Genomic DNA, 12,682 nt, shown 5'->3' on the forward strand with positions numbered 1-12,682 from the left:
TCTTACTTTTTTTTTTTTTGGTATTCACCGTATAGCCTAATAATCATGTTATCTTTATTCTATGGTTCAATACGATTACGGGATACCATACTTTAATATCTTTTCTTTGCCAAAAAATACCCTAATGTGGGGAAAAATCTATCTTTTTTGGCTACAGAGCTGGTTCATGGCTTGTTTCTTGCGGGACATGTTGACTTGTACTTGCAACAGTATCATTCTGAAGTACATATGTTTTTTGATCACTGCATTTTTTGTGGGATTAAATAGGTAAAAATCATAATCTTTTTTTAACAGTTTCTTTTACAGCATTCATTGTGCGGGTTCAACAATTATTTACTTTTATTCTACGGGTTGTTATGGACGCGGTGATACTATATATGTGGGGTTTGTGTTATGATTTCGACTTTTTTGCGCATTATATGTCTCTGTATATGTTAAGGGGGCTTATGGGCATTTCTATTGATTTATTAATTTATTTTTTATTAAATAACATTTTTTTACACTTTTTTATTACTTCCACCATGGGACACCATGAGGGGGGGGGGGTGCTCGTATGAAATTCAAACTCAGGGACACAGACCAGCGAGACGGCAGCGCGGGACGCTGGGAAGAACCGAGGAGTAAGTAAATGTTTCTTTTTTTAAGCAGCCCCATCCTGGGCAAATTTTTTTAAGGTCTCGGACAACAGCTTTAGTCTAATTATTTTTTACATGCATATAATGACAGATTCAAATTTGGTACATTCAATCAAATGCAGGTTTGATCACTGCTTATAGGCAATGCATCCACATCTTAGCTTCAATATTTCCTTTTTGTTAGCGTTTTTTACTTTTGTCTGTTGAATTATTCTTGGAATGTGTCTCAGGTCGAGGCTGTTTTTAGTCCTAAAACAGATTTTAACATTGTGGTGCTGCGGGGGATGTATGGAGAGGACTCATGGGCTGAACTCTCTTCATACACAGCAGGTGTCAGCTGTATAACACAGCTGACACCCACCTGTAACTGTCGCAGTCAGTGCTGGCAAGTGCCATGGTCGAACCCGACCAAATTTCCCTAACAGACCTGGTAGGTGCCTCCATCTAAGATGGCCGATCGCCTGGATAGTGATCTCTAATAGCCCGCTGATGGCAAGCAGTAATGTTACACTTCAATACAGTCATCATATCCTTCAGGGTTGAAGTACCCGTGATCATCTGAAATAATATTTTTAACAGTAAAAATCACAATCATGTTAGGTATCGCCATATCCCAAAATGCCTGTTCTATCAAAATATATATATATAAAATTCCTAGCCTTGAACACCGTAACGGAAAATAGCGCCAAATGTCCAAATCAACACTTTTTGGCCATAAATATTTGATTAAACAATGATCAAACGGTCATGTAGGTCCCAAATTGATATAAATTAATCAGAACGTACCGCAAAAAATGACACCTTACACAGGTTTGTACTTTGAAGTATAAAGAAGTTAATGGCCTCAGAATTTGGCGAAAATATTGTACAAAAGATTTCCTTAATTTTAAAACTACTAAAACCTATAAAAATTTGGCATCCCTGTGATCATATCAACTTAAGTAATAAAAAGGAAGTGTCATTTAGATGCACAATGAAAGACATAAAAATATAGCCCACAAGAAAACACCATATTTTTACAACTTTCCAGTACATTGCATGGAATGTTAAATTGTGCCACTATAAAGTACAATTTGTCATGTAGATAACAAGCCCATCTACATCTCTATTAACGGAAAAATAAAAAAGTTATAGCTTTTGGAATAAGGGGAAAAAAACAGAAATGCAAAAAAGAGTCCAGAAAGGGTTAAATGTAATTATTAAACCAATTTTTTTCCAATTATACCATCAATACGATGATGTCATTAACCTCTTAACAACATGGCCCTTTTTTGTTTTTTCATTTCCATTTTTTACTCCCCACTTTCAAAAATCTATTACTTTTTTTTTATTTTTATACGTAAAGAGCTCTGTGACGGCTTGTTTTCTGTATAACAAATTGCACTTCATAGTGATAGTTTTTAATATTCTGTGCTGTGTAGTGGAAAGCGGGGGAAAAAATTCCAAATGCAGTGAAAATGGTGAAAAAAAGCATTTGCACTGTTTTCTTGTGGGCTTGTATTTTACTGCTTTTTCTGATGCGTCCCAAATTAAATGTCTACTTTATTCTTTAGGTCGGTATGTTATGGGCGGCACGGTGGCTGAGTGAGTAGCACTTCTGCCTTGCAGCACTGGAGTCCTGGGTTCAAATCCCACCCAGGTCAACATCTGCAAAGAGTTTGTATGTTCTCTCCGTGTTTGCGTGGGTTTTCTCCGGGTACTCCGGCTTCCTCCCACACTCCAAAACATACTGTTAGGCTGTTTAGATTGTGAGCCCCATTGGGGACAGGGACCGATTTGACATGCTTTGTGCAGCGCTGCGTAATCTGAGTGCGCTATATAAATAAAGAATTATTATTATTATGATCACGGGGATAACAACTTTGTATAGGTTTTATAATGTTTTCATACCTTTACAAATATTAAAAACCCCTGAAAAAAATATTTATTTTTTATTTTGCCATCTTCTGGCACTAAAAACTTTTTTATTCTTTGGTGTTCGGAGCTGTGGGTGGTGCCATTTTTGCGACTTTTAATGACGTTTTCAATGCTACAGTTTTTAGGACTGTACAACCTTTTGATCACTTTTTATTGGATTTTTATATTTTTCAAAATGGCAAAAAATGCCATTTTCAACTTTGGGCGCTGAGCTATTTTCCGATACGGGGTTAAACGCAGTGTAAAAGCCTTATTAAGTTTATAGGTTGGGTGTTTTCGGACGCAGCGACACCTAAAGGGCTACAAACAAAAAGAGCAATCATATAATGGAATGCAAGGTCTATGGTAGCTTAGAGGCAAAATGACTAGAAATGTGTGATGTTTTAGTGCAAATACACATTTAACAAAATTGCTAAATTGCATGGGTAGAAACGCATGTTTTATGGGGTAGTAGCTACGTCTGCCACAAAATCTTAAGAATTGGCAGTGAGAATTTTTAAACACCAGGGTCCGCAGGTGTCCCCTCTAGTGTCACTGGACCTTGTAACAAAAAGTACAAAGAACTGGTATATTAAAAGTATTACGTGTTCATAATATGATTAATGACCGCAAACGCTATTAATGTTAATCATTTTCATACATGTTACTAACACTCTCTAAATGTCCATTTTCCTGTGTAGAAATGATTTTGTCGTTTCCTCAACAATCCTATTGTTCTATATTTTCTACATGGTACTTTTTTAAGTCACTAAAGGATACCCGTAGGACCCTAAACTGTACTGTGCTGTACCCTTCACTTAAAACACATTTATATTTGTAATAATCATACCTTTTCTTGTTTGCCTTCTGCGGGAACAATTTTGGAATGTTTTTGCTTGGTTAAAAGTTGTTTCCGTCTTTCCTGACGTTTGGCACGTTTCTGGAACTCTTCAATGTGTGAAGTCAAATGGCAGGTCAGTTCACCAATACTGTTCAGTTTGCTATTGCAATGTTTGCACTGATATGTGGTGGTATAGGAACGGGTGCCACTTATGCCTACTATTGAAAAATCTCGCTTTATGTCCTTGCTGTGATGATCTGTGTAATGCATACACAGTAGATCAGCTGTGCTGAATGACAGCTTGAAACATTTAATACATCGAAATGGAAGCAGTTCTGTTTCAAGACTTTCGGAATCATCAAATGGAACCTCTATTTCAGGTGTCTCCTCAGGAGGACTGAGGACTTCAGGTTTCTCTGCGTACACAGGTGTAAAATAATTTTCAAGCGGGCTGCCATGTGACTTTTTAGGGAAGACTCCAGGGTGTCTTTTTATGTAATGTGAAACGATTCCCTTCTTGCTGTAAGACTGAAATGAACAGATAGAACATTGTTTACTTTCAATTGCATTCTTCAGGTCTTCATTCAGCTCAGATGATCCTTCTTTTTGTGGTGAAGGAAGGACCACCTTAGTTGATTCCTCATCAACTGTTCTAGATGCTGCTAAGCAGTGAGTATAGTATGCGTCTATATCATGTCGCTTCTGGTAATGAGCTGCTAGACCTTTGCGAATTGGATTAGTGTAAGAACAGAGGGCACACTTAAACAAATTGTTTTTACCCTCTGGTTGTGCTCGAACATTATTATGTTTGATACGGTAGTGTCTAGCTATCCCTTTTCTAGTTGAGCAAAAATATTTGCATAACTGACATTTAAACACAGTGTGTGATGCCATATTCTTACGTGGTCTAAAGTCTAGAATGTCACTAACTTCACCAGGCTCTAGAGTAACAATTGTTGGATGTGGATGATCATCAGCTGCAGCATCTGTTTCAGTACTGGACATTTCATGTGGATAGGTTTGCAAAATCATGTCTGGTTCTGGCTGATTATGGTACTTTTCATAATGAATCTTTAATTTTTCTAGAGTCCCGTGGGTGTAGGGACATATTTTACATCTGTAGGCACCATATCCTTGTTTAAATATTCTATTATTTTCCTCGCTCTCATTTTGAGCATTTTCACTTGGTGGTTCTACATCATGCACAAAGTCTTCAGCAGTGACCTTGATTAATGGATGTCTTTTTTGGTAGTGGGTAAGAACACCATGAATACGAGTGTTGATATAAGGACAATGTCTACATTTATAAACTGCTCCAGGATTAATGTCTACATCTTGTGCAAAGTCTGCAGCTTTAACTTTCATGCCAGGATGCTTTTTTCCATAATGAGTAAGAAGACCATGTAAATTGTTGTACTCAGATAAACACACAGTGCATTGATAAGGTGATGAAGTTAGAGCAGAGGACAACTGCAATGGCTTCTGTAATACACTGGAATCGTCTAAAGCCTCCATGTGAGTTTCAACATTTATGGAAACTTTCTGAGAAACCTGATGCTCAGGTGTTATTTCTTCCAAATTGAAATTTTGTGTTGCATCCTTCTCCTTAATGATGTCAAGTAGTACCGATTCATCACCTTTTAGAACCCAGGGATGCACAGCTTGATAGTGATTGGTAATATCCCAAATAGAAGGGGCTTCAAACATACAATCTCTGCACTTGTAAGACTTCAATTCCGGTACTGAATGCAGTGGTGCAGGGTCTGGGCCAGCACATAGTTTTGTTGCCATGTAGGTATAATCCACATAGTGCTCTGGATGTCTTCTTTGATAATGTTCAAGAAGGCCACTTGGCTCAGGGTGTGAATAAATACACCATTCACAGTGATAACCAGCTTCAATATATCCATCCAAAAAAGCCCATTTTAATATTAAAGTCACCGTAGCCTTCAAACTAGGATGGTCTTTTTTCATATGCTTTCTCAGCGCATAGACATAAGGAGTTGAAAATGAACATTGTCTACATTTTAGGGTTCGAAGTTTAGCCTTCTCAGGCTCAATATTCATAGGGGAGTTTGGAGTATTTGAGCTGGGTTTCTTTTGACCTTGCTCACAGAGACTTCTTACTGCAGCAGTGTGTTGTCTAATAACATCAGCATTTACTTTATAATCTCTGTGTTTTTTCTGATAATGAATTAGAACTCCTTTGACAGTTTGATTACCATAGTCACAATGCTGACAAAAGAACATTTCATTTTCTTTTGGTTGAACATTACCCTTTTTGGTATTGTACATAGTTGTGGATGGTTTACCAAGTAAATACTGTTGAGGATCTGCATTTCTCATGGTCTCAGAATTTGGTGGTGCCTGCCTTATGTACTTTGCTGTCACTTTAATTTCAGGATGCCGTTTCTGATAATGAACCAATACACCAACTACAGACCGATTACTGTAAGAGCAGTGCTTGCAGTAGTATAGTTCAATATTTTCTTCTGGTGCAGCAGCCATATTGCTAGAATTAGGCACTACAGAAGATCCTCCATCAAAAGCTAGTTGAGAAATAGCTGTTCCACTGTCAACAGTGACAACACGCATTGTTTTTTGGATTCTGAAGTAAGAAGCCTTTTCATCGGGATGCTTTTTTTGATAATGAACCAAAACAGAATGCATGTTTGGGCTAGCAAATCCACACACATCACAATCATACACTACAACATTATTAACAGCAGCATTTTTTGGAGTATCAGTCTCTGTAAGAAAGGACTTAGTGGTACTTGTCTGAGGTGAAGTTTTGTTAAAGTTTGTGGAGCTGCTGATTCCATGCCCTGTGGGTGTAGAGGTCAACATATTTTTAGGTGCAGAATTCAGAATTTCTCTTAATGTTTGTGATTCTGCATTAAGCTCTTCTTGTCTTTCAACAACATAACTTGAAAATATCATTGCATTATTGATCTTAACAGTGGGATGCATTCTTTGGTAGTGTGGCATTAAGCTACGGACATTAGGACTTGTGTAAGAGCAAAAGCGACATCTATATATGAGATCGGTTTGGTCAAAGTTAAGAACATTCATTGCTTCTGGATGATGCTCTGAGTAATGTTGTTGCAAATCCTCAAAATTATTATAGTCTATGTAGCATTCAAGACAGCGATATACTGCACTATGGTCATTGGGGTCCAGAATATACCTAAAACTGAATTTAATATAGGGGTGCATGCGTTGATAGTGAGTGCTTACACTACGTGCAGACTTATTGTTAAAATCACAGTGTTTGCAATAGTATAGTCTTCCTGAATCCTCATTATACTCAGAATTATCATTGTTCAGGTCACTTTCACTATATAAATTAGACTGGTTGCAACCAATAGATGAATTTTGATCCTGTTCTTTAAAGCCCATAGACTGGAAATAGTAATCCTCATCATCATCTGACAGTGTTAGTTCAATTTCTGCACCATTAGCTGCTGAAAAATTATGCTGAATGTTTCTAAAACTTATGTTTTTTTGCGTTGCACCAATATCCCGATTCCATATTTGTTGGATGGAATATTGATCAACAGCCTCCAGCTGTTCCGAAGGATCTTCCTCCTTGTCCAGTTCCACCTCTATTTCTACTTCATTCTCCTCCTCTTCTTCATCATCTTCCACATTAATGACTGTGTCTTCTTGTTGTTTGGTTTGGCTGATCTTGCTCTGCAGATTGCTTGCAATTTCATCAATTCTTGTTCTTTTCTTCGCAGGTGATAAATCTAATGGAAAATCATTTGATGCCTTCCGGGATGCTTTCGCAACAAAATTATTTTTTGAAGACAACCCTAAAATAGAAGTCTGACTTTTTCGCACAGTTACAGAGTTACTAGAATCTAGTTCGGCATCTTGAATATGTTGTACTACACTGCTATTATTTGGCATATTGTCACAAAAGGAATGTTTATGCTGCTGGTGAACACGTAGACCTTTTAAGGTTGTTGTGGAGTAATTGCACATTGTACACTTATATGGGTTTTGCTGGGAAGCTTCTGTCATACTTCCAGATTTTCTACCATTTATGTTAGCAGCTTCATATGCTTCATTTAATTGTGAAGACATATTTTCAGTCAGTGCACTTATAGAATCCCAATCCGGAGACGCACCACTGTGACACTGCTTATGTGCCCCTAGCTTTAATGGGCTTTTGCATGAAAAGGGACATTCGTCACATTTGTAAACTGCTGTCTTTCCTGATAAGTGAATATTTTCAATATGACGAGAAATGCTCCGGCGATGCATGGTAAGAAATGGACAAAAAGGGCACTGAAATCTGTTCATAAATCTTCTAAAAGGTATTCCTTTTGTCTCCAGTAATTTGTTGTTTTCAGATCCCAATAACGGTTCCCCAGACATGTCCTGATGGTCTAGTGGGCCAAAACCATTTTCACCATCCATTTCAATATAGTCTTCATCAGAGCTTGAATCATTTAACAAGCTATTCTCATCCATATCAACCATGGAATTGGACTTTTCTGGGAGTACATAAGGGGATCTTTCTGACATATTCAAAATACCAACATTTGAAGGAAATTTAGGTTTCATTGAAACATATGACACTGACTGATACTTTGATGTATTGTTTCCTGAAAGATTAGCTATCGGGCTCCTGTAACCAGATATACTTGCACTCGATATATCTTGGGATGTCATGTTTAGCGGCATGTAGCTAGTTCCAGGACTAGATAATTGTGTACTTTTTGTTTGTAGATCTGAAATGTTTAATCCATCTTGTCGTAAACTTGACAATATTTTGACCATGCCTCGATGCTTTTTCATCATATGGTCACACCAACGTTCTCGCCGTGGTGTTTGGTAGCTACACCATTCACAGCAAAAGTTTCCTCTGGACTTTGTCAAAGGTTTCACCATGGATTCAAGTATACTCCGCTCTACTACTTCTGCTGGCAGTTCTTTACATGTTTCTTGAATTGACATTGAAGTAGGTGTACTCTGAGACACTGAAGGTGTTATACTTTCTTTCAGGTTATTCTTGTGATACATTTTTTGATGCTTGATTATTCTTGCTCTTCTAGGCGACTTGTAAGTGCAAAATTGACATGAGAATACTTTTCCGAACCCATCATGTAGCATAATATTATAATTTCCAGAAGGTCCTGTATTTCCACCAGTTTGTCCATGGACTTTCCTTGTATGTTCCACCAGAAGATATTTTGACCGAAAATACCGAACACAAAATTTACACTGGAAAAACTTATTAGTTGGTTTGGAACTGCTCGTTGATGACAGGCCATAGAAACCAGAACTGGGACTGTAGTATGATCCTGTAGTTGTCTGAGGAGTATTTTGACCTAAAAAATAGTGATGATATTATTTAACTGAATAGGTTTATATGAGTAACAGACATTTGTGTTAAAGGAAATCTATCACTAAAATAAAGTAAAATTAAACTAAACCTATCCTCCTCTTCTCCTCGATCCCGGCACAGGTCTTCTATGATCTTGACAAGCCGGGATTGCTGGAAAAAAGTTATAAAAAGCAGCTGGGAGCACGAGGTGGCGATGTCTAGAACTCCGGGGTGCTAGTTATTCATGCCTCTCACGTGATGTCAACTTCCTCTTGCATGTTGGAGAGGGAGGTGACGTCAAGCACATGCCATCTGCACAATAGATACCTCCTTCTCCCAGCTCTCCCATGCGAGAGGCATGAATACTTTGTAAATATTTTTTTATCCAATCTCAGCGAGTCAAGATTAAAGAAGAGTCGGGATCAAGGAGAAGAGGACTATGGGTGAGAATGTTTAGTTTCATTTTATTTTACTTTAGCGGTAAATTCCCTTTAATTAAACTAACGGTTAGTATGAAAAAGCATGCATTATTGAAAAGCTTCCTGAATGGAAAAAGGGAATGTATACTGTATAATACCCACCATGAGTTTCTTCTGTAGGCACATATTCATCTTTCAAAGTTGAAAACACCGCATCTGGCTGGTTTGTAGAATTCGTACCCACAGTTCTAGCTTGACTAGGACTTTCTTCTGTAACATCTGTGGGCTGCAAAAATGCTGTATGAACATCCTGTATATGAGTCTTTAGCTCTTCATAGGATTGGGCTCTAAAATCGCAACCATCACATTGAAGAACTTCCATGGTTAATGATTATGCATTTGAGAATTCTGAAAAACAGAAAAGAAAACATGTTTGTATTATAATTATAGCTATTTCATTCTAAATCCTATGTTTTCTGGTTTGCACAGTTTATAGAAAATGTATGAATTTAAATGTAAGCTATCAAGTGTTATAATCCTGGGGCACTTACTTATAGATCCAGGCACCATAACTATGGTAATCTAGTTATATGTGTTATCCATGGCACCATTCCTTCTTCTATAAACTTTTAAAATTTTGCTAATGAGCCTGGGTTATGGGTGTGTTACAGAAGGTACCTGGCTTCTCAAGCTGTTGTTACACTGCAGCAGTACATCTCAGTCTCACCCTCCTGCCTGTACATCCTCTGATCTCAACAGCAGTGAGCACACAGTTGGAGGTGGGAAATGTTCCTTCAGAATGTAACAGCATGTGAATTTGCAGCATGGAGGGGCTCTGATAATATGTCCATAGCCTTTCGCATTAGCATAATTGCAAAAGTTAATTTTAGAAGGAAGTGGTTTATCATACTTGATTTTGATGGTAGATTTCCTTTAAGTTAAATGACTTTCCTTTCAATATTCAAGGTCAAATTTATGTTAAGAAAATTTTGCCATTTTGGTCACTGTATAATCTAGTTCAATGTCTGCAGTCAAAAAATAAAACCATTTCACCATTGAACTCTGGTCAATATGTACTTAAGGTTAATGTTTACAAAAAAAAGATATCCAATATACTAAAGACAAAAAAACAAAAAAGGGAACTCTAATCATCTAATGTGGCCAGTTTTATAGATGCAGAAATTTTATGAGCAAATATCACAGTATAAATAAGATTTATATCTATATTATTTCTATTATCTTCTATTTTCAATGTAGAGTCAGTTTGCATTACTAAGAATTTAAGATGCCATATTGAAAACTAAAAGGGGTATTCAAGGTATGAAAAGTATTCAGACCCTAAAACATTTTTCATTCCAGCCGATTGGTAAAATCAAATAAGATCTTTTTTTTGCAAATGTATTAAACAAGAAAAACTAAAATATCCCATGGTCATAAGTATTGAGACCCTTTGACATTTATATTTAACTCACATGCTGTCCATTTCCTTCTGATCCTCCTTGAGATGGTTCTACACCTTCATTGGACTCCAGCTGTGTTTAATTAAACTGATTGGACGTGATTAGGAAAGGCATACCTCTCTATATAAGACCTCACAGCGCATGTCAGAGCACATGAGAATCATGAGTGTAAGGAACTGCCCAAGAAGCTCAGAGACAGAATTGTGCCAAGGCACAGATCTGGCCAAAGTTACAAAATAATTTCTGCAGAAGTTAAGGTTCCTAAGAGCACAGTGGCCTCCATAATCCTTAAATGGAAGATGACCACAACTCTTCCTTAACCTTGCCACCCAGCCAAACTAAGCAATTGTGGGAGAAGAGCCTTGGTGAGAGAACCAGAATCAGTGTTGCTGAGCTTCAGAGATGCCGTAGGGATATGGGAGAAAGTTTCACAAAATCAACTATCACTGCAGCCCTCCACCAGAAAGGGCTTTATGGCAGAGTGTGCCAAAGCAAGTCTCTCCTTATTGAAAGATATATGAAAGCCTGAAAACAGTTTGCAAAAAAAACACATGAAAGACTCTCAGAAAAAGATCCTCTGGTCTGACAAGACTTTCTGATTCTAAACATATGTGTGAAGAAAACCAGGCACAGCTCCTCACCTACCAAATACAATCCCAACAGTCAAACATTGGGGTGGCAGCATCATGCTATGGGGGTGTTTTTCAGTTGCAGGGACGACTGGTTACAATTGAAGGAAAGATGAACGAAGCGAAGTACAGAGATATCCTGGTTGAAAATCTTTTCCAGAGTGTGCTGGACCTCATACTAGGCCGTAGGTTCAACAATGACCTAAGCACAGAGCTAAAATAACAAAGCAGTGACTTCAGAACATATCTGTGACTATTCTTGGCTGACCCAGCCAGAGCCCTGACCTAAACCTATTTGAGAATCTCTGGAGAGAGTTGAAAATGGCTGTGCACCAATGTTCACCATCCAACCTGAGGGAACTGGGAGAGGATCCTCAAAAATGTGAAAAACTTTTTGCTTCCCAAGAAGACTCATGATAGCACTAGCTCAAAAGGTGCTTCTACTCAATACTAAGCAAAGGGTCTGACCATGACCGTTGATATTTAATTTTCTGTTGTTTAATAATTAGCAAAAATATCTACATTTCAGTTTTTTTCTATCAAGATGGGGTGCAGAGTGTACAGTAATGAGCAAAAAAAGAACTTTTTTGATCTTACCAATTGGCTGCAATAAAACAAAGAGTGAACAATTTAAAGGGGTCTCAATACTTTCCTTACCCACTATATCATAGTATCACTTATCCTTAAAGTGCCACCTTAAAGTATCAAAAGATACAAGGGACCCCCATTTTTGTGATCAATCAGGGTCAGTTCAAACCAAAGGCCAAAATGTGAGTTCATTATTTTCAATATACTTAAATAAAACAAATTTAACAAAAGCGCACAAACACAATACTAAAGTCAGAAGCAGAGTTTTAAGCATTTGCATAAACCAACACAAAAAAAAAGCATAAAATAACCATTGCATTCGTTACAGTGTAGTATGTTAACTTTGGATAATAATTATGAAAATCCAGGTGGTTTGCAATAAATGTATTCAGGGAAAAAGAGTAACAGGCCATACTAGACACCATGTATATACACTACAGATATGACTTTAATAATTGTAAGTTAAAGATGAAAAATATTATACAGAGAGTAAAAAATCCCATCTTGTTGCATAGAGCCTCTGGTAAGACACACTGAATGAACTGTGTGCTTCTATCTAAAATACAGCCTGTCCTTTCTCATCAATAAAAGCCTTTGTGCTCTTTTAACACAAGAGGTAATTCGGCCCTGTGTAGCTTCTATTTCAGATAGTAAATTTGTATTATGCCAAAGAGGTGGCTATCCACTGTAGATCAAATTACAGTAGCAGATGATGTCCCACCCCTCGTTTCATCACAATCCATTACATCTCAAAACATCTTTCCATGGTGTAGATGAGTCCTTCATTTTAGGCACGTCAGAAAAGCAAAACATCCAGTTTTCTCCCCCCCCCCCCCAACGCTAGACCTTACTTCTCAACTAAAGAAGAAACAGCTTTGC

The 12,682-nt window shown here is 37.5% G+C and overlaps 1 protein-coding gene across 5 annotated transcripts in view; it reads right to left on the minus strand.

The window, feature by feature from the left end:
* ZNF462 (zinc finger protein 462) overlaps window positions 1-12,682 on the minus strand; it is a 59,966-nt gene that overhangs the window by 20,376 nt on the left and 26,908 nt on the right. For all 5 annotated transcript variants that reach the window (XM_072153612.1, XM_072153620.1, XM_072153604.1 and 2 more), the window contains exons 2-3: window positions 9,289-9,534; window positions 3,382-8,711 (exon numbers count right to left, since the gene is read on the minus strand). In XM_072153612.1, the coding sequence (XP_072009713.1) occupies window positions 3,382-8,711; window positions 9,289-9,508 (5,550 nt within the window). In that variant the 5' untranslated portion in view covers window positions 9,509-9,534. The remainder of the gene's footprint in view (window positions 1-3,381; window positions 8,712-9,288; window positions 9,535-12,682) is intronic.

The sequence above is a fragment of the Engystomops pustulosus genome, chromosome 1 (genome assembly GCF_040894005.1).
Source record: "Engystomops pustulosus chromosome 1, aEngPut4.maternal, whole genome shotgun sequence".
NCBI classification, from domain to species: domain Eukaryota; kingdom Metazoa; phylum Chordata; class Amphibia; order Anura; family Leptodactylidae; genus Engystomops; species Engystomops pustulosus.